Below are 19219 nucleotides of genomic sequence, written 5' to 3' on the forward strand. Positions count from 1 at the left end.
TACCACCATAAAAAACAGTTTTTCATCTTCACTTCACACCGTGACCTGTCTTCTAGTCCACCTTATTGGTGTGTTCACCTGAACAATGTACTGCACTGGACTGACAACACACACACACCCTGTACAAGAAGACCTGTGAGGTGTGATCAGGAGGGCCGGCTCAGTTCTGGACCGTCTGCTGGACTCCACTGAGGAGGTGGGTGAGAGGAGGATGTTAGCCAAGCTGACATCCATCATGGACGACACCCCACCTCCCCCCCTGCAGGAGACTGTGGAGGCCCTGAGCAGCTCCTTCAGCCGCAGACTGATACATCCATGGTGTAAGAAGGAGCGCCACCGCAGGTTATTCCTTCATTCCTTTAACAACAGTGTTACATAAAGCTCCAACAATGACAATATCATAGCTCCTACCTGCACTTTGTCATTACTCATTTTTCTCCTGTGCAATACACACATGTATATATCTTATATTTTTATATTTAAATACATTTTTACTTTTGTTATATCCCTTGTTTTTACACAACTTCTGTCACTGACACTGTGTTTCTGCACCTTCTCTGTCTCTTAACTCTCTCTGGTGTGGGATGAATAAAGTCTCCCTCTCTCTCTCTCTCTCTCTCCCTCTGTCTCTCTCTCCCTCTGTCTCTCCACTGTCAGTCTAACAAAGCATTGGCTCCCCCCTGTGTGAACTTCAAGAACTGGAGCAAAAGACGAGTCTTCTTGCACATTATTTTGTGTTTCTATAATTTAACATCGTACTGTCTTAGAGACGACGTGGTTGAAAAGCAGTATTGAGACATTAAGAAGAATAATTAGATTTGACTTCATCTCCAGGTTTCTACAACTCGTTAGAATAAAATGTTTTTTATTCTGCAAAAATACAATCTGATCAGATTGTAATCAGCACAGTTTCATCACCTCTCACGTCCTTTAATACAGGAAATACTTCAGTGTAAAAATGTACAATTACTTCAACATTAGTATTTGAGTAGTATTTGTGCAAATGTCACTTAGTTTAACTACATGTGCTAGTGAAGCATCAGCTTTATTTGTTACTGAAACATTAAAGCAGCCGTGTGTCTTTGCAGGAACAGTGTCTCGATCCCTCTGGATAACTCTGTCCTGCCGGCATTATGTAGGGACTATTTGTGCAGTAGAAAGTAGTTCCTGTAGATTTTAAAAGTAAGTTGTCACTGTTGTGATATCTCAGAGCCAGAACAAACTAAGCCAACATGATATACGGAGGTACGTGAGAAAATACAGTATGTTTTTGCCATTTGTAGCTAACTTACAAAATGGAAATTGTGACATATCTGGATACATAGTCGTAATGACTATCGTGAGGTCGTCAATGGTTACAGTATAAACTGGCTGTCAACTGCGTACTGTAGTGAGAGGAGGGAAGGTTCATCAGTTCAGAGTCTAAAAATGTATCAGCAAACCAACGGAAAATTGTAAAAAATACAAATATAACATACAGAGCCTTAAATTTAATGAAGTGCAAATAACAAAACATGATCAGAGAATAACATCACAGCATCCTGCCAAAAACGTTGTGAAATGAGTTACAGGTTCAAGGAATGCAGACATCTTCACACAAAAACACACGGTTCTCTCAGATGTTACATTTAAGATAGTATGAATATTTCAGACTCTCTATAAACACACCTCTGCCTCCACCCCAGGCAGAGTCCACTCCCAGACCACTAGATTCAATGTATGTGAGGCAACTGTGCTTTTACATTATAAGATTGTAGTGATAGATTACAGTCTTAAAGTATGCTAAAACAACATACAGAATAAGTACTTATCATTCACAAAGTTACATCCCATACAGAAGAGATAAAGGTGCAGTGCAGCCACAATACTCCCACTTTGGTGTTTTTCCTTCTGATTTCATCATCTCACAGGATGTGGGATTGTTGAATTGGTGCCACAGTCAATATACTCAAAGGTGTCGAGAGACACCTGCTCCGTGTGAGAGAGATACGAAATGTTCAGTGTCATTCTGGGAAAAGAGGAGGAAAAAAAACATTATTAGAGACGGTTGGAGCCGGAGTCTGCTTTGTCACGCTTTCATTATGTTTTAAAGCTGCACCAGTTTGTATTTTTTAGATCAACCATGGACCAAATGACTGTAATGTAGCTCTATATCATAATGTTTTAGTGTCTTTTAGCTCTTGGTTTTTAAAGATTAGACTGCGACAGATGTGGCTCTTAAAAATGGGCTAGTTTACAGCATGGAGGGGCAACTGTGTTGTAAATGAACAATAATAAGCAAAATAAAATAACTTTTGAGGCTTAATTTTTGTTGAGGCCTCCAGTAGGTTTTGCACAAACTAGCTAACTGGAGGCAACCTCAGAAAATACTGGCACATTCTGATGTTCTACTTATTGTCACATTGCACAAAAGCATCTGCAAAATCAATGTAATGCAGCATTAAGTTCAGCAGTTGTACTGGTCGGTCCAAAAAAAGGTTTGCCGTCACCTATTTAAATGCAAGATTGTTTGTTTTTTTCCAGAGGATTCAAAAATCAAATCTGCATCATGTCTTTTCATGTTATCCGAAAAAAAATATTTCCATTTTAAAGCTCTGACTTTGAAGGATAGGACCTTTTCTTAAGACGACCTATTTAGCGTTTGTGGTTCATTACCCTGCGATGCACAAACAGATGAACACTCTGTGGGTTTGAGATTGTGCTAAAGTGGCTGCCTCTTCCGCTGATGTTTAGACTGACAGTGACACTTACTGCAGCTCCAGAAATAACGTGTGAATCTTGATCGTGCTCGACTTGCAGTAGGAGCTGAAAGAGAAAACGCAGCTGGTGTGTGGACATGAGCTGGATTCATCCATTTAAACAACAGTGAGGGAGGTGATTTTATGTCATCTGTCAGAAAGTGCAATCTGGAAATGAAGCTTCATTTCCAACTTACTTTAAGCCTTTATCTGTGATTGGCAGGCCAATCTGAATAATGTACTGTAAAAGTTCAAGAAAGGGGAGTAAGGCATTCATTGCATGACAAATACAGGAATATCTGATATGAATCATCCTGTGGGAAACTCACCGACTTCTCCGAGCGCGACTGGATGGCGGTCAAATTAGTTATCTTGGTCTTACCCACAACTGAGGCAGAGATCAGCCCCTGAATGTTAAACTCAGCGACGTGAACTGGGACAAAGTTCTCGTTGGTGATGTTTATGAGATTCTAGGAGAGGAAAGGCATCTCGTCAGGCAGAACCAACTCGCCTTCCTATCATTAAAAAGTCTCAGGGAACTTTGTCCTTCACTATAACTCCAGCAGCTGTCAGGTGAATGACACGGACATTAAAAATATGGTGGCTCAGCGAAGTTCGGGGAGATATTTAACAGTTTGCAGTGCATGTATATACACAGTATAATACTCTATATCTATATCTGCAGAAGGATGTATGCAATCTGTACTGTACTGTACAAACACATTATAAACCTCAAGCAAAGAAACATTTGTGACACATTATTCCTTATAAGGAATAATTATAGCTGTTTCTAAGCTAGGTTTTGTTGATACTGCTTATTTTCTCATAAGTTATATCCTCATAAATTATACATAACAGGCATAATAACTACCATATATATGTACCAGCTCCCGTGTTATGACTGTATTTTGGCTTTCTAGGCACAGATTAGCAGGTGCAACTGGCTGCACTCTCAGTACTCCTATTACTTACTGTGACCTCCATTTCAACTGTATTTGGGGTGAAGTAGACCATGACTGACAGCACAGACACGGGCGTCAGGGTGACACTCCGGGGGAAGAGGAAGAAGAGGATCAGACAGCAAAGAAAGAGACATAAAGCCATGGAGACACACACGTACAGCTTCCTGAAATGCAACACAAACGTAAATTCAAAGACGTAAACGTATTGAGACTCAGACTGCTGCTGTTTATGTTCTGTTACAACACAATGCAATCGCTTACGTGCGTCTGGGTCTCAGCCTTACATCATTACATGGTATTACAGCAACTAGCTGGTCTTGGTGGCCTGTTACAACAAAAAGACAGAGGGAAATAGTGCTGTTTTTACCACAAAGTTTATGTGAAAGTGGAACTACTGTCGCTAAACAGAGCCAGCTGCAGATATACATTCGTGCGTCTCAAACTGACTTAGTTCCTCTGGTTGCTGAGAGTGAAATGAAAGTTATGTGAGGATGAGGGACAGTACAACATCATGAAAATGGACATTTAAAAATAGATTTGTTTAGACCAACCTCTGGGAATTCGGCCCGTGCCGCGACACGTGGGGCAGGTGTCTCCTGTCGAGTTTTCGTTCATGGTACCATATGGAGGGAAATACCTCAGTGTTTTCACCCTCTCTGCCTCTTTAGGTTCCTCTGTGGTTCTGCTGGTTTTCCGTGGTGTAACCATGGCAATTTAACAAAAGACGAAAATCCAGTCTGAGGAAGAAAAACAAAGCAACAAACGAGGCTGAAATCTGCACCTAGAAATCACACAGTTCACCGATGACTGAGTACAGTGTGTAGAGCTCGTGCAGCATGTCCACCGAAATGTCTTTTAAGGCCTTTTCGTAGCCTTTCTGAGACGCTATTGCTTTAAATGACCAATAAAAGCTCATTCTCATACTGCACGTCAGGATGGAAGCAGAGTCCAGAGTGTGGGAGTGACAGAAAAACACCCTCACTGATTTATGGTTCTATTGCAACTTATTAAAACCCTGTAACGCTGTTTGTATCATGATTGTGCAATGGCCTCTAAATTCCACAAAGAAAGGAAGAACATGCACTGGTTATTTCCTCACACTTAGATTATATCCAAGCAAATGGTGTGGAAGCACAAATGGAACGAAACTCCTGAAATTAAACAGTGAATATTCATTTAGATATTCTGGATTATTCTAAAGTGCATTAGCTTTCAATATCGCCTGCGATGTCCCATCTCCTGTTGGATAAAAGAGACAAACACATTTTTTATATTTTCTTGTAGTGATGCAATAATCAGCACTTACTGTGTAATACTGAGTTTATTCACAGAAGCAATGAATCATTCAGCTTTCACAATGACACGACACAAAACTGACACAAATCTAAAATCTAAAAACTTCTACTACATTTTATAGAAACCTGGTAATAAATGTAGTAAATTAAGCCTGAGATTTGGATTCAGCTCCCATTTTCCAGAGAAGAAGCCAAACTGGTTTTGTTGGTTATGCAGCTCTACAAACTTCCTGTGGGTCTGTATGAAAGTAAAATGTTGAACATTACAAGTAAAATTCTTTTTTTTACAAAGTGCCAACCCAGTTAACACCTTAACAGTGGGACAATTCATAGTTTCAAGCTGGTTTAGTCGCAGTTCAGCTTCGTCCAACATGAAGAAGTTTGTAGTAATGCTTAAAAATCAAACACTGACCGTACAAACTGCACATTTATTCACCAACTCAACTATTAACATGTAATTATGTGACTGAATTATTAACCAAATCTGATTTCTTTTCAGCATTTTGTGTTCCTCACTTGAAAGTACTGATGTAAACACATTTTCCTTTGGTCATAGTTCTGCTCTGTAGAATGTAACCTCAAGTGCTCCATTTCATGCTGCTCTACCTCTCAGTCAGCTGTAGTTAACATACAAATACACTATAAAATATGAGGCATTATGGATTTAACTACCCAACAGTGTATTAAACAGTTGAATTAGCTCCACAGTAACATGTTACATGAATGCATCTATACATATAGACATGTACCTGAATGCATCATAAATGATGTGTATATTCCTTCTTCTAGTGTTATTACTTATTTCCTTACTGTGTATTTATTGTATTTTATTTATTTCTATTTAATTACACACTTACTTACTATGTTTTACTTGTACAGATACTTAAACTGAGAGTACAGCAGGCTCTTCATACTGTTTTCGCATTGTCATGTATATTCCAAACACGGACTGCACCTTTACACTTAAGATCTTCACGAAAACTCGATTTTAGATCTCAGATATCACTAAAACATTTAGACCAGAAAGACAAAGGTGTAATTAAATGTAAAAGTGTTGGTTTCTGCCGTCTGAAACAGTCAAACGTGTCCCCCGACCCTCTCAGGACAGGAGGGGGGGGGGTGAGGTCTTACCTGTCAACAGCAGCTCTGGTTTAAGCTCCAGATGTGGACACACACACTTTCACCGCTGTTCTAGACTGCCGACTTCAAGTGTCTGCAAAAACCAAACCAAGAGGGCAGAACACTTCCTCCTTTCTGAGCTGGCAGGTCACATGTGCTGCTTTACCTCCCTTCAGTGTCACAGCACAGACTCAAGCTCTGAACTCTGGTCTATAATAAACTACCTCTAGCCCAGGTGTGCAGTAAGAAGCGTTACAGGTCAAGTTATTATTCTTTTCACCACGGCCGGATCGACCTGTTATTGGGTCACAGGGGCAAGAAAATATGGTCTGGCCCCTCTTGCCCCCCCCACCACCCCTGTGTCCTGTCACTTCCTGTTGAGAGTCCACGTTGGTTTCTGTTATGTTTTTTCTCCAGACTTAAAGCAAAAGTTTGACATTTAGGGAAACACGCTTCTTTGTATTCTAGTTATATGAGAACAAATGTGTTCATTTGAGCTTTGGAGGAGCTGGTGGGAGGATTTTGTCAAAAATATATCCAAATCACCAAAGTTAGTAAACACATTGTATGGTGATAAGAGGTAATTGCAGGTGTACTTTTGGATCTCACTATAACAAAAAGATCCAAACAGAGTCCTTGCTGATTATTTTGTCCTCATCTGAATGTCGAATATGCTTCTTCTTCTTTGGATTTGTTAGTTTTTTGAAGTTTCAATGTCTCTAGTCAGATTTTTTCTCTTATACAGTCTTTGTTGGTCTTGCACTATTGAAATATACTAAACTCGAGCTGATTTTGTCAAAACTGCTGACCTCTGCACTTTTTATGCCAACGCAGCACAGAATGTACAGTGTTTAAGACACACAGAGCCATGCATGGCTGCCATGACCTGCATTTACACACCGTTTTATTAACAGAGGGCCAACGAGACAAGAGAGATGTGCAAATAGTTTATTGGCGGGTTGACAGTAGAAGGGTATTTAATGTATACACTCTGTGACAGAGGAATCATTTGACAAGCATACAGTAGTGAATATATTCAGGATAATTTTCTAGAGCATGATTCTTTAAAACATGAACAATCATCAAAATAAGAAAACATGTTTCAGAAACTCCTCACACACACACACACACACACACGTAATAATTAAAAAAGAACAAGAGGCGTACATTAACTTAAATCTACACACTCACACCACAAATGTCAAATCACCATATGTATATTTCAGTAAACTAATTATCATCTTTCATAAAGGCAATGTAATGAAATCAAATATACTTGGTTCCACTATGAGATTGAGGAATGTGTTGTTAAGAGACATCTCAGCTTGAGTTGGTGCTAAACTGTTGCTAGGTTTCTGTTCGTGGTCGAATGGAGGACGCGCAAAAATGCAGGCAGGGGGGTGTTAGGACGATGACGCAAAGCGGACATTTTCCACTGTGACTGTGCTAAGACCACAAGAACACGACTCATCTCTAAAGCCTCTACCTGTCATGCAGGTGTCTCCTAAAAAGCAGTAGAAAACATCCGAGTCTGAACAGTGATCCGTTCGGACAGTTTTGTATACATTCCACATGTCAACGTCTAAAATAACAGTACTCTGATACAGAAAAAGATTGCATTGTTTAGGCAGATTTCACTACGCTAACCGAGAAAAGTCTTAAATATCTGTTTGTTGCTCTTACTACTGCACTGCTGGCCTTCAACACTCAGAACCTCCACGTCGCTTCGGTAGCATCGCCTTAAGTGAGAGCTGGCTTTTCAGAACGTTTCTATCTTTTGTGACATTCAACAATATTAATTTTCACTGCTCTATTTGTGAGAAAGAATCTAGCCAAGCCCTGTCAAAAGACAATTATTTTTCAGCGCCGAGGAAGCAGCTACGACAGCCACACGAACACTAAGATGAAGAGCTGAAATACACACTTTTGTCCTGTCAAAACTACAGCCCCTGCTCCTCACGACCGACACATGAGACTCCATGGCCCCGGCAAACAAGGCATTTTAACCACGATTCATAATTTACAAGTGTGTGTATGGTTAATTCCGTCAAAATGTTGAAGCTAAATTAAAGGCAAAGGCAGGAGAAGCCGTTCATTCCTTTATCTCTAATCAGCGGAGTTCAAGAAATAAATGCTCCTCTTTCATTTTTGTTCCACTTTTTTTTTTTTAGACTTAAAGTGACTTTGTCGTCTTGTTACCATTACTCCTGGACTTGGTCCAAATAAACTATTCACCCTTTGAAAAAACAAATCAATCAGTTGCATGAATCATAAATAGGTTTTCTTTGTCTCTTCTTTTAAATAATTCAAAATAAGTCTAGACACTGGAGAGGGTGAGAGACACAGGTCTAAATTTAAATATTCTCTTAATGTTTTCTTTAAAAGTCAAATAATTTCTCTTTAACAGCCTTACAGTAGCCAGTAGCCCACAGCTGTTCCTCCCTCAGTGCTGAGTGTTGACGGCTTTGTTCTGGCTGTCCTCTGCGATCTGCACCAGCTCGTTGACAGTGTGCAGCAGGCTGTAGCCGTGCTTCCTCAGCAGCCGCTGGTTGAGCCGCTGGTCTCTGAAACCCATCTCCAGCAGCATCGCCATCAGGGAGGGGTCCTGTCTGGTGGCTGGGTCGATGCCTCGCTGGAGGGAGGAGGGCAAAAAGGGAGACGGGATGGTGAGAGGACGGTAAACGGAGAGGAGGATGGGGAATGTTACTGTGGCTGTAGTTATTTGTCCCAAGTGATACCACAAGCCACTGCTGGTCAAAAATGTTTGCATATTCAACCCTGCAGCTCGCAATTCTTTCAAATCCCCAACTAGGGAAAACATTGAACATTTTAATCAATCACCACACTTTTCTACATAAATACAATCCAATTAAAAGCTGCTTCTGTGAGCTTTTATGACACAAACCTCTTGTGTCTATAGTGGAAAAGACTTTCTTTCCCAACAACTTGTCTTGTTAGTAAGCACATGTGTAACACTGAGATTCAACAGACTTTTTCGTAAGCGGTTTCCAATCAAGTACCTAGAACAACTAACGGCACAGGTTAGTGGCTACTGACCACAAGCCATAAACACATATGTTGGTTTAGCCATGACGCTATGAGAGCAGTGTGGATGAGCCAAATCAGTTAAGTTGTAAGTAAAACAAAAACAAGCTCAAGCTCTGGGTGAGTCTGGTGATGATTCTCTGAGAACTTGTATTTACAAGCTGCACCTTGATTTTAAACATGTAGACATAGCAGTTACTGTGTGGTGTACCTGTATTGAACAGTTTGGTCCAGTGAAGAGCGCTTTATAAGCAGACGCTGCCACAGAAAGTGCCCCCTTGACAAGTCCCTCTGTGATGCCTCCTTGGCCCCTTGTGTAAAGATGAGGATGTGGTCACAATGGGTTATGTAACAGTGTCGCAGAGTACAAAGTGTCCTAGTTAAACTTGTTCTTAACAAAAAGCACATAATTATTAGAAAAAGCAAAGTGCAAGTTAAGAGGTGCATCACATTGAGCTTTTGTTAAAGATATTAAATCATGTTGTTACACAAAAGGATTAGAGCAGACAAAAGAGAAACTAAATTGTAAGACTGTCCTTCACAGAAGCACATCATATAAAGTGTAACTCTTTGTTGAATTGCACCTTGGCTGTAAAGCGTTGCTGGGTCTGGGATTATATGTCTCAAAGGCACTGGATGCTGAGCCTGCTGATCTTGACAGACCAGATGATACTGCAGAGCAGATAAAAAAGGAAATAACACACACGCAAACACACATAGCATTAGTGGAGGAAGTGGAAAAGGAGAGCCTTTTTGCTTAACCAACAAATCCTGAAAGCCTGTGTTGCCCGTCTTACTTCCCGTCTTCCCACAAAGGGCATAAACTGTTTCCTGTTCTTGCCTCAACAGAGCAAACAACTCATCAAAATACAAAACTGCCAATTCAGGTAAACAACGTGCCCAACAGAATACTGACGTTGAAGTCTGAGTATAAATCATGGTACATGTCTTAATTATGTTAGATTAACAGCTAAAAACACTGGTAGATATGTTCAAATATTACTGCTGTGGCTTGTGTGTCGTGCTGCGTGAACAAAGTATACACTACACACACATTGTGCACTACTGCAACACGCTTGTACCCAGTGATTCAAAAAGTAAACTCACCATTTAGGTGGACCCTTGGTTGGTGTGGCTCATACGGTTCACAGGCTGGAGGACTGGGGTCCTCAGCCAGGTACAGTGCCTCAGACCTGAATCACACAATGAGCAGAGAAGAATTAAACCAAACTCTCTGGTCTCGACATTTTCAAGGGATTAACCTGCAGCTTTAATGTCTTTTTTCCTACATTTTGTTCTTCAACGTCTGCTACCAATCATATTCCGAGCAGTTCTCACTACAATAAGGCCCTGACCTAACCCTGTTTTCCTGCAAAATATCAAGTAACATTAACACGGGGCTTTCATAGGGATTCTCACCTACTTTTTGGCAAATTTTACTCTGCGGATTGGTAACACATTTTCAAAACAGAAATCCAGTTTAAACTACTCACAGTAGTAAGGACATAAAAACCTAAAAAATGGGCAACTCTCTTACCACATACACAAAAACTACAGAAAATATCATGTAATATAAATCCTTATCATATGTCATGTCTACAATATCACTGTTCAGACATGTGGAAGAGTTTGTTTTGAACTGCACAGGCACCGTCTGACTGAGCTGCCATCTAACCTTGGTGAGTAGAGGGCCGGTGCGGGGAGCAGGGGGTCAGGCAGCACCGGTGGTGGCACCACTTCGGGGGTGAGCGTCACAGCGTCCAGGGTTTGGGAGGCACACAGCATCTGGTTCACACTACTGTGGATGGGAGGGACCTCCGGAGGCCACGTGTTCACCGATGCGTCCTCGGCTTCGACCACCGTGGTCGTCTCACGCCGCTCTCTCGGTGGCTCCGCTCCATCTGCCTCAGAGTCGGACTCTTCCACTTCCTTTTGCTGTACATCTGAATCGCACAAGGTCGCAGCAGCAGCAGCAGCCGTGTCGGGATGCGACATGGCGGAGCTGTACATGGACTCGCCCAGAGGCCGGCTGGTGTCAAAGCAGTCTGGGAGGACAATGATGTAATCGTCGCAGGAGGAGACTGAGGAGGTCTGGCTGCTGACCTGAGACACAGGAGAAAACGGCGACAGTTGTAAACTTCGTTACCTCATTATATCAGGATGAAACCGTTCATGTATTTGGATTGTTTTCAAATTAACAAAAAACATTTGGCGTTAGATAAATGAAACTCTTTTTTCACTCATGATCTGCACTGTCCTTTAAAACATAATATAATATAAACATAAACTTTATGTTCATATAAAAAGGTACAAAGCTCACCTCTTCCCAGTCTTCTCCTTTGGCTCCAACCTCCTCTTTCTCTTCTTGAGGACCTCTCATGTTCTGCAAGTCATCCAAGGCCATGACCTCTTCGTCCTTGTTATCATGTTGTGGCTGTGAGCTGATGTGCAGGTTTTCAATCACTGGTTCGAGCAGAAGAACTTCTAAGTGGAAAAAGAAAAAATAATTAAGCATCTGAAACTGCAGGTGAGGCTGACACTACAAAAGTTATGCATGGAACTGTGACCACAAATGTTTTAATGTAAGTTCAAGCGGTCTTTATATTTTATTTGAAATATTTGTCAATCTATTCAAAAGAGAAAAAAACAACAGATGTGAATGTGGGACAAAACAAAAAAAGAAAAGACAAAAAATGAAAAATGTAAGAAAGAAATGAACATCGGGAACAAACAGAAATAAAGTGGTCATTCTCTAACCTGGCTTTCTCTCCTCTGCCTGGATGATCTGATTGAGTCCCGTGTTGGGAGGCAGAACTGAACTCTCAAGTCTAATGGCACAGATCTCCTCATGTCCTTCTTGCACCGTCTCCGTCTTCTCCGCCTCTACAGCTCTGTCAAAGCAAAAGCTGGGCCCCCGGGAGACAACTGGAGATATTTTATGGAATGAAAAACAAAGACTAAGTACCTCAAATACAGCTACATTTGAATACAAAGCTAATAAACGTGAGATGCAGTGGCTCCACACCCTGTGGTTTGTGGATGCTGTGCTGGGCTCTGCGCAGGGGTCTGTGATCAGGGGCTTCCTCCAAGGTGAGGGAGCGGATAACCGTCTCACAGAGGAACTGAGCTCCGCTGATCTCCTCCTCTCTGTCCTCCTCCTGGGTCACAGGCTCCAGTGGCTCCCTCTGCTGCCTCAGTTTAACTCCTAACCAACATACAACAAACATTCTCAACAACTCAAAACAAACAAATGTCTTTTTTTTTTATTCCACACACTCTTCTTCCATGTCAAAACCTGCCGCCTACATTACCCATATTGCAACTGGGAGTGGAGTGGAGTGATGGTAGCAGCTTGCCTAAAGCACATTGAATAGCGGGCTATGGGCATCCGTCTAACTCTACGCCACACTTGTAGTCTTTTGACCAAAGCATCGCTGACTCAAGTGACATCACTTGAGGCAATTTTGCAAAGCTCCCTCTAAGTTTTACACAGTACAACTTTTCATATATGCTGAAATTATCCATGGCTTACTGTTGTTGTCTAGTTTGGGTTCCTCAATAAAAGTTTCTTTTATATTGTGTACACAAGAGAGAGTGCCCCGACTCCACAAGACAAAAGTCTGCGAGCTGTCTCTGCCTCACAGACAACTTCCACAGTTTGACTTTCACATGAATCTGAAACAAAGTTTCCCAAAATGACCTGTTCTAACTTGCACCACACACAGGTTTTGTTATCTATCCAGCTGAAGGTGATACATGACACCAGTCTGCGGTATCTGTTGCCTGTCCTCCCACATCAAATCACACAGACACATTCTTTTCATATGATAAGCACTCAGTCAGATCTACAGAAGGCTTTAATCACTTTTAGATAGACTCTTATAATATTGAACTTTTTAGCTGCTAAAACACTACTTCCCAAAATATGTCATATCAAATATATCAGATTTAGCTCAAGTTCACATATATACCATTAATCAGACACTCCACTGGAGGTTTTCTCGTCTTACCAAATAGTTTTCTGACCCCTGTGACCTCCATGTCCTCTTTTATCTGTGAATTGATGGCCTTCTCCAACACAGGTGCATCATGGGGCAGAGGGGATATGCAAGGTGTCAAATCTACAGATTTCATAAAGCAAACACAACAAACAACAAAAATGTTTATGCATAGTCAAAACATACTTTGGAAGTAACATGTGTTGCCATAATTTTTCCTACAAACACCAAAGCAATGTTGTCTCATAACTTCTCCACAGTTTAAAGCATCACATATTACTTACCCTCAGGGGTGTTGTTAGGAACCTTCTCCAACTCTTGAACAATATTTATATCCAGCAGCTCAAATGACAGTAGATCCTAAAAATAAAAACACAGAACATGCAGGGATAATGAATACATTAATACATTAATAAATCAATAGAATGTTTTCTTCACTCATCAGAGTGTGTAATCAAGAGCAAAGTGCACTTTGTTATCTAACATGCTGCATTTCACACAATTTGGCCACCAAAGTTGGCTTGGTTTGGTCATTTAGCACATGTGTAAGAACACGATGAAGCAACACTGACTGAAACTAGTTTAAAACAGGTCTTAGGTAGAGTTTTCTGAGTGGGCACCTGTGCAGTCAGCAGGACTGAGGGGAAGTAGTAGTCGTCATGGTTCAGGTCTACAGGCAAGCCAGGGCCACTGTCCTTGGACCTTACCTCCTTCTCCCTCTCCTTCTCCAGTGGCCTCACCTCCTCTTTCTGAAGCACATAAGAATTGTTATTGTTAGTATCACCACAGTTTGCACTCAAAGACGACCCCTTGTGTTACAGTTATAAGAGTTCCACCGATTTTTGAAAGTGACACACGAACAGCGTCCCTATGGGCCAGAGGATTCTAATGTTATTCTGGATTATCCATTTCTTCTCATCCTAATCACAAAAATCCCTGTTTACTTTGTTTTCTTTTCTGCAAAAGCAATGGTGGAGGGAGAAGTACTCGGGACTCTTCCGAGTATAAATACAGCAATCTAAAAACACTCACAAATCAAAGTCCTGCATTAAAATAACGACTTATTGTATTGTCCCCAAATTATACTTAAGTAAGTAAAAGTAAAAGTAAAAGTACTGGTTGTCCAGTAAAATGTCCTCTGAGAATGATTAATACATTACTATCTGTGTGTAAGCAGCATTTACTGCTGCAGCTGGTTGCGGTGGAGATAACCCTTCAAAGAGTCACTTCACAGACCTGAGGGGTCATGAAATGAATACTGGGATAGAAAAGGGGAAAAAGAAGTTCTGCTACAAAAATCTGTTCTCACCTTTTGGACATTTGTCTAACTTTTGCCTTTTTGTGAAATATCAGATACTTCTCAAACATGTCTCCAAACTCTTTGGTAAGACTGCTGACAAAGCAAATGGTTTAGAACCACTCGTTTATTCCTGACAATGCATATTTTATTAGCTTATCCCATGTTTGTTTTTGTATATCTGTCCACTAAACGCAGAGGAGTAAAAAGTACAATATTTCCCTCTGAAATGTAGTGGAGTATAAAGTACAAGTTAAGTACCTGACAATTTTACTGTACAGCACTTGAGTAAATCTACTTTGTTGCTCAGGTATCACAAATACTGCCACAGTGTAGATATGCATGTCTACAGTTGATGTTTCACTGCGGCTGTACAGGGTGTCATTGGTTATCAGACTTGCCAGTCGTTTGCTCTGATGCCCGAGTGCGTTGCGGGTGTCACCAGGGTCGACCACGATGCTGCACCAGACACGCGGGCCAAACTGACACCCGCAGTGCGCCAGCCGCCAGTGGGAGGTGTACGTCCCCTCCATCACAGGAGCGACAAAGGCCACACTGACCACTCCCACTTGTCCGGGCAGCAGCAAGGGGGCGGGCACCTCCCTCTTCTCCTCTGATGCCAGGCCGAGGTTTCCCCACATGAACACTAGCTGGGTGCACGCACACACATACACAAAACACAAAAATAGGAATACACATGCGAAAAAGCACAAAGACAAGAGCATGCAACCAAAAGAAAAGTACATAAATAAATCACTCAAAATTAAAATGCACTCAAGTGAGGAACACACTCACGCACGCTCACACATTCAAACAATGACAAAGACTTGAAAACTTAAATCACAACACAGATTCAACTGAATTTAAATAATAAACATCTGGGACAGAAAGGGCCTTAGTTGTTTTAGGCTGGGTAAGAAATCTTAGCTGGTGTTAGTGGATAAGAAGTAGGCAATGAACTGAGTGGGGACTCAGAGTGGAAGTGAAGCAGGGGGCAAAGAGAGAGTGGAGCCTGTCCTCTCGAAGGGTGGGAGGGGTACCTTAGTCTCTGAAGTCCAGCTGATAGTGCCTGAGTTCCTCATCTTCCAGTATTTGATGAACTTGGTCCCAGGCTCCAGACGGGTGCCGTCCGGCAGATTTTCATCCAGAAACAAGGCAGCCATAGTGGGCACCAAGGACGTGTGCGAGACCCCGGGACCCCTAGTTTCAAGTGTACAGAGCATTGTTGAAAATAGCCCTGGTTTCTTATTATACCCATCTCTTTTGTTCTCTACGAATCAAAAAAGCAGGACCCCAGATTTTTTTTTGCAGCTCAAAAGCAATTTTTCTTAGAAAATCTATGAAGCAGCAGCAGCAGCAGTTTTCACATTGAGGTAGTTCCAACATTTTCCACCACCCAGAGCAGCCAGCGATACACTCATACAGACTAGATTACAAAGATGGCATATTTTGATTTCTTTTCTTGAAAAAAAAGACTTTATTGCATCCATGCTGGGTTCGAAGTACCCAGCACTGTCGGACGCCCTTCCGAGGTGGCGCTTACTCTGGACTGGAGGCCTGGGGATCAAGGACCGGGGCAGGGATGGGGCCTTGGGCTGGGGCTGGACCTGAGGGTGTTTCTGAGGCAGCAGGGGGGGGCAGGGCTGGGACCTGGGTGGACGCGGAGGCCATGTTTGTCAGGTTGGCTCTGCCTGAGGTAGAGGGCCCATTCCACTGTAGCCCCCTCTTCTCCAGTCTCAGTTTCTTCTTGATTTCCTTCACTTCAGCTCTTAGCTGCCTCCTTTCAGCTTTGAGGCGCTGTCGCTCGGCCTTGCGCACTGTCCTGTCTCCTCGCCTTGGGAACCTGGTTTGAAATGTCATCAGGAACACCTATTTGTTGACTATCAAAAGTTTATTTTCCAAGAACAAAACTCATTCACACTCATATTTTATTTACAGTAATCTAGCAGCTAAAACATTTTGCAATCCTGCTTTGCATCCATTTACATTTATGTTTTCCTCCATTAATGTAGAAGAAGTGATAGCAAAAAGGGCTAGCACTGTTGTAAGTAAGAATGTCTTTATGTTGCAAGAAGAGGGAAGATTTATCCTCGGGCTTGGGGGTTTACCTCAACTCTCCCGACATTCCATGCTCAGGGATGGAGAGAGGTGTCTTGGTTCTCACAAGGTTGTGGCTGGGGTCATGGCTATGTCTGCACATCTCACACAGGATGCAGGACGGGCACACACTGGCAGAGAAGAAGCAAAAACAGCAATATAGATACTCCAGAGTAATCAAGTCAAAGAACAAGCTGATGAAGGCACAAAGGTCTAAAGGATCACTGAAAGTGTATGAGGCACGTTCGAAGCATCATCAGTCACCAACTGACTCATTATTTTCTGAATTTGTAACTTGTGTGCCATGCCAAATGAAATTCTGTGTTTGTAAGAGAACTCTTTCTCATATTCTCTATTTCTCATTATATGATATATTGTGTTAGAATGCTTACCTGCACTTGTACGCCCCTTCAGAGGTGAGCTTGTTGCAGCTGCTGCAGTTTGGGGTGTAGCCGAGGGACCCATTGGAGGTGGAGGGGCCGGGCCTGGGCCCTATAGGGCCGCCAGTGGCCCCGATGGCCTCATGAGGCCCATCAGATGATTTGTGGGTACAACACTGGCCAGAAAAGTCATTGCACATCCTTTCCACTACCTCTTTCACCACCTCATCTTTAAACTGTGACAAGAAGAGTTTAATTTATGTTAGTAGAAGCTAAATATGATAAATTGAGAGACGGCAATATTAGATATTAATATTACATGCATCGAGAATAACAGGTTAGAGGAGGAGTTATATAAATTACCTTCTCCATGTATGATCTGAACCACATGGGAGGTGGCTCATCTTCTGGTTTGTTCCCCTTGCTGTCCTTTACTGTCACCTGTATCAAAATACACCAGACTTGTTTAAAACCAGTTCAACTATCTTAAACATTTGAGTTGAGCTTGATTTAAATAGTTAAACACAAAATTTCATGCATTCAGCAGTAGTAAATCCCCACAATAACTGAAATGTGTCCATTATTTTATATTTCCAAAGTGTACAAGCAAAGAAAGACTGTAATCTGACCTTTAGATAAACACATTTGATGCAACAACCACATCAGAACGTAAATTCACTGTAGCTCATTAATGCCAAAAACACATGTGAGAGTGAGCGGATCATTTGGTTCCTTACAGCTTCTCGCTCCGGGGTGACCTGTGTGCCTTTGTCCACCGTTTTGACCCTTGATGGATAAGGAGGAGCAGGACGCAGGTCCCCTTTCAGCTCCTTCACCTCCGTCTTCAGCGGGCCTCCACAGGCCTGCCCTTTCATCTTGTACACATTCATGTGCAACTGGTTCCCCTGCTTCTCTGCACTCTGTATGGATAATAAGCATGAAACACATACAGCAGGACAATGACATATCATAAGTCAACATACCGTGGCTACTTGTTTTCCTTTCTGTGTCCTTTACAAATACAACCATGTGAATGCTGCTACACTGGAACAACTACATATTTGTATGTGATATATCTTATGTCTTTAGTGCAGCCACATGGTACAACTATATTTTGCCATGTAATGAGAAGTATTTTCTTTTCTACTGACTGAATTCAACCGAAACTACCGTGTTCACTAAAATGTCCCACACTTTACATGATCTCTGCATGTTTCCCTCTGTAATGGCACTGATTTGTGTTATGTGCTGTGTCACTTAATCCTACAATTCTACAGAAACCAGCAGCGTCCCAGTACCTTGATGGCTTCTTCATATTCATCTGAAATAAGACAAATCAACGGTAAGTTACAAAGGTAATGACTTGTGCCCAACAAACATTTCTATATTCTGCAATTGTAGTTGTAACCTTGTCGAGGTCTTTATCCAAGTTCGGCTATTTTAAATATCTGAGTTGAGCTTGATTTAAATAATTAGACATAAGCAGACTGGTTCCCCACATGGATTCAGTGAAAAAAGTATATCTCTCACCTTGACTGTTTATGCAAATCTGAAATAAAGAGCGAGATCAGAATGAGTCAATGAACTTACGTCCATGTAAAAAAAAACACCACAACTCTACACACATGTAGATAAACTCCCTTACCTCCTCATTGTCCTCATCAAAGTATTTGACTTGAAAGTGGTTGATCCCAAAAGATGCTTTTATCTGAAATATCATTTAAAACAACTGAGCTCATATTCACAGCAAACACCATCTTCTTGCACCACAACTTTTCCCGTCACACGTGTTATGAAAACATCAATAATGGCACGTTGAGAAATACCTTCACAGCTAGCTACTGTGCAAAGCGCCTCGTAGCAGGCAAAGCACATCTCCCTTTCCCCCGGTGTTTTGAAACATGCTAGCTGGCTTAAAAATGCAAGTTATACACACGTTTTGTGGCAACCGTACCGTCTGTCCTTCAGGTGGTCTATTGTTTACGTGGCTAGGCCATGTCTGGGCCTACTTTTCACCAAACTGCGCCAGCGTTTAGCCAACACGCTCTGCTAACAGCTTACCCAGGCTTCAACGGATTCCCACTCCAATTTGTCCAAATCCTGAGCGAGAAATCTCTTCACATTCCCCCGAAAATTGACTTTAATAGTAACAGGCAGCCCCATGTCAGCCGTTTAGGAGTCTAAAATCGCTATCATTTGCGGTGACACCAGCCTATTTGATCCCTGTTGCCCTCGACTGTCTTTTCTTGTTTACATCGTCAGCTGCGTCTAGAAAAATACTGTGACGT

At 41.8% G+C, this 19219-nt stretch overlaps 2 protein-coding genes across 3 annotated transcripts; both read right to left on the reverse strand.

Moving 5' to 3' along the window:
• Nucleotides 1-1475: 1475 nt before the first annotated feature.
• Nucleotides 1476-6161, reverse strand: tmem106a (transmembrane protein 106A). Its single transcript, XM_070851891.1, has 8 exons — nt 6127-6161; nt 4252-4437; nt 3962-4025; nt 3711-3864; nt 3068-3208; nt 2936-2979; nt 2752-2805; nt 1476-2008 (listed from the first exon to the last, which is right to left on the reverse strand). The coding sequence occupies exons 2-8, from the start codon at nt 4406-4408 to the stop codon at nt 1900-1902; spliced, it is 723 nt and encodes a 240-aa protein (XP_070707992.1). The 5' UTR covers nt 4409-4437; nt 6127-6161; the 3' UTR covers nt 1476-1899.
• An 896-nt stretch (nt 6162-7057) lies between these two features.
• Nucleotides 7058-19188, reverse strand: nbr1a (NBR1 autophagy cargo receptor a). Of its 2 annotated transcripts, none has more exons than XM_070851561.1 (22): nt 18993-19188; nt 18577-18639; nt 18462-18480; nt 18230-18252; nt 17669-17851; nt 17295-17372; nt 16944-17167; nt 16563-16682; nt 15998-16297; nt 15495-15654; nt 14856-15104; nt 13778-13906; nt 13442-13517; nt 13170-13280; nt 12185-12364; nt 11917-12084; nt 11480-11643; nt 10835-11262; nt 10267-10352; nt 9744-9831; nt 9371-9470; nt 7058-8746 (listed from the first exon to the last, which is right to left on the reverse strand). In XM_070851561.1, exons 1-22 carry the CDS (start codon nt 19092-19094, stop codon nt 8558-8560), a joined length of 3240 nt encoding a protein of 1079 aa, XP_070707662.1. In that variant the 5' UTR covers nt 19095-19188; the 3' UTR covers nt 7058-8557. The 2 variants fall into 2 exon arrangements, with proteins under 2 accessions (XP_070707662.1, XP_070707663.1); XM_070851562.1 differs by having other exon boundaries at nt 13778-13902; nt 14852-15104.
• Nucleotides 19189-19219: the final 31 nt, after the last annotated feature.

This window comes from Pempheris klunzingeri, chromosome 20 (assembly GCF_042242105.1).
Source record: "Pempheris klunzingeri isolate RE-2024b chromosome 20, fPemKlu1.hap1, whole genome shotgun sequence".
Taxonomy (NCBI): Eukaryota; Metazoa; Chordata; class Actinopteri; order Acropomatiformes; family Pempheridae; genus Pempheris; species Pempheris klunzingeri.

Coding starts and splice junctions, on each gene's coding strand:
- tmem106a (XM_070851891.1), bottom strand. CDS start 4,408: ATGGTTACACCACGGAAAACCAGCAGAACCACAGAGGAACCTAAAGAG. Junction 4,026..4,251: donor CACGGGCCGAATTCCCAGAG/GTTGGTCTAAAC, acceptor TTGTTGTAACAG/GCCACCAAGACCAGCTAGTT. Junction 2,980..3,067: donor AGTCGCGCTCGGAGAAGTCG/GTGAGTTTCCCA, acceptor GAACTTTTACAG/TACATTATTCAGATTGGCCT.
- nbr1a (XM_070851561.1), bottom strand. CDS start 19,094: ATGGGGCTGCCTGTTACTATTAAAGTCAATTTTCGGGGGAATGTGAAG. Junction 15,655..15,997: donor CCCCAGGCCTCCAGTCCAGA/GTAAGCGCCACC, acceptor ACTTGAAACTAG/GGGTCCCGGGGTCTCGCACA. Junction 8,747..9,370: donor GACCAAACTGTTCAATACAG/GTACACCACACA, acceptor TCCTCCCTCCAG/CGAGGCATCGACCCAGCCAC.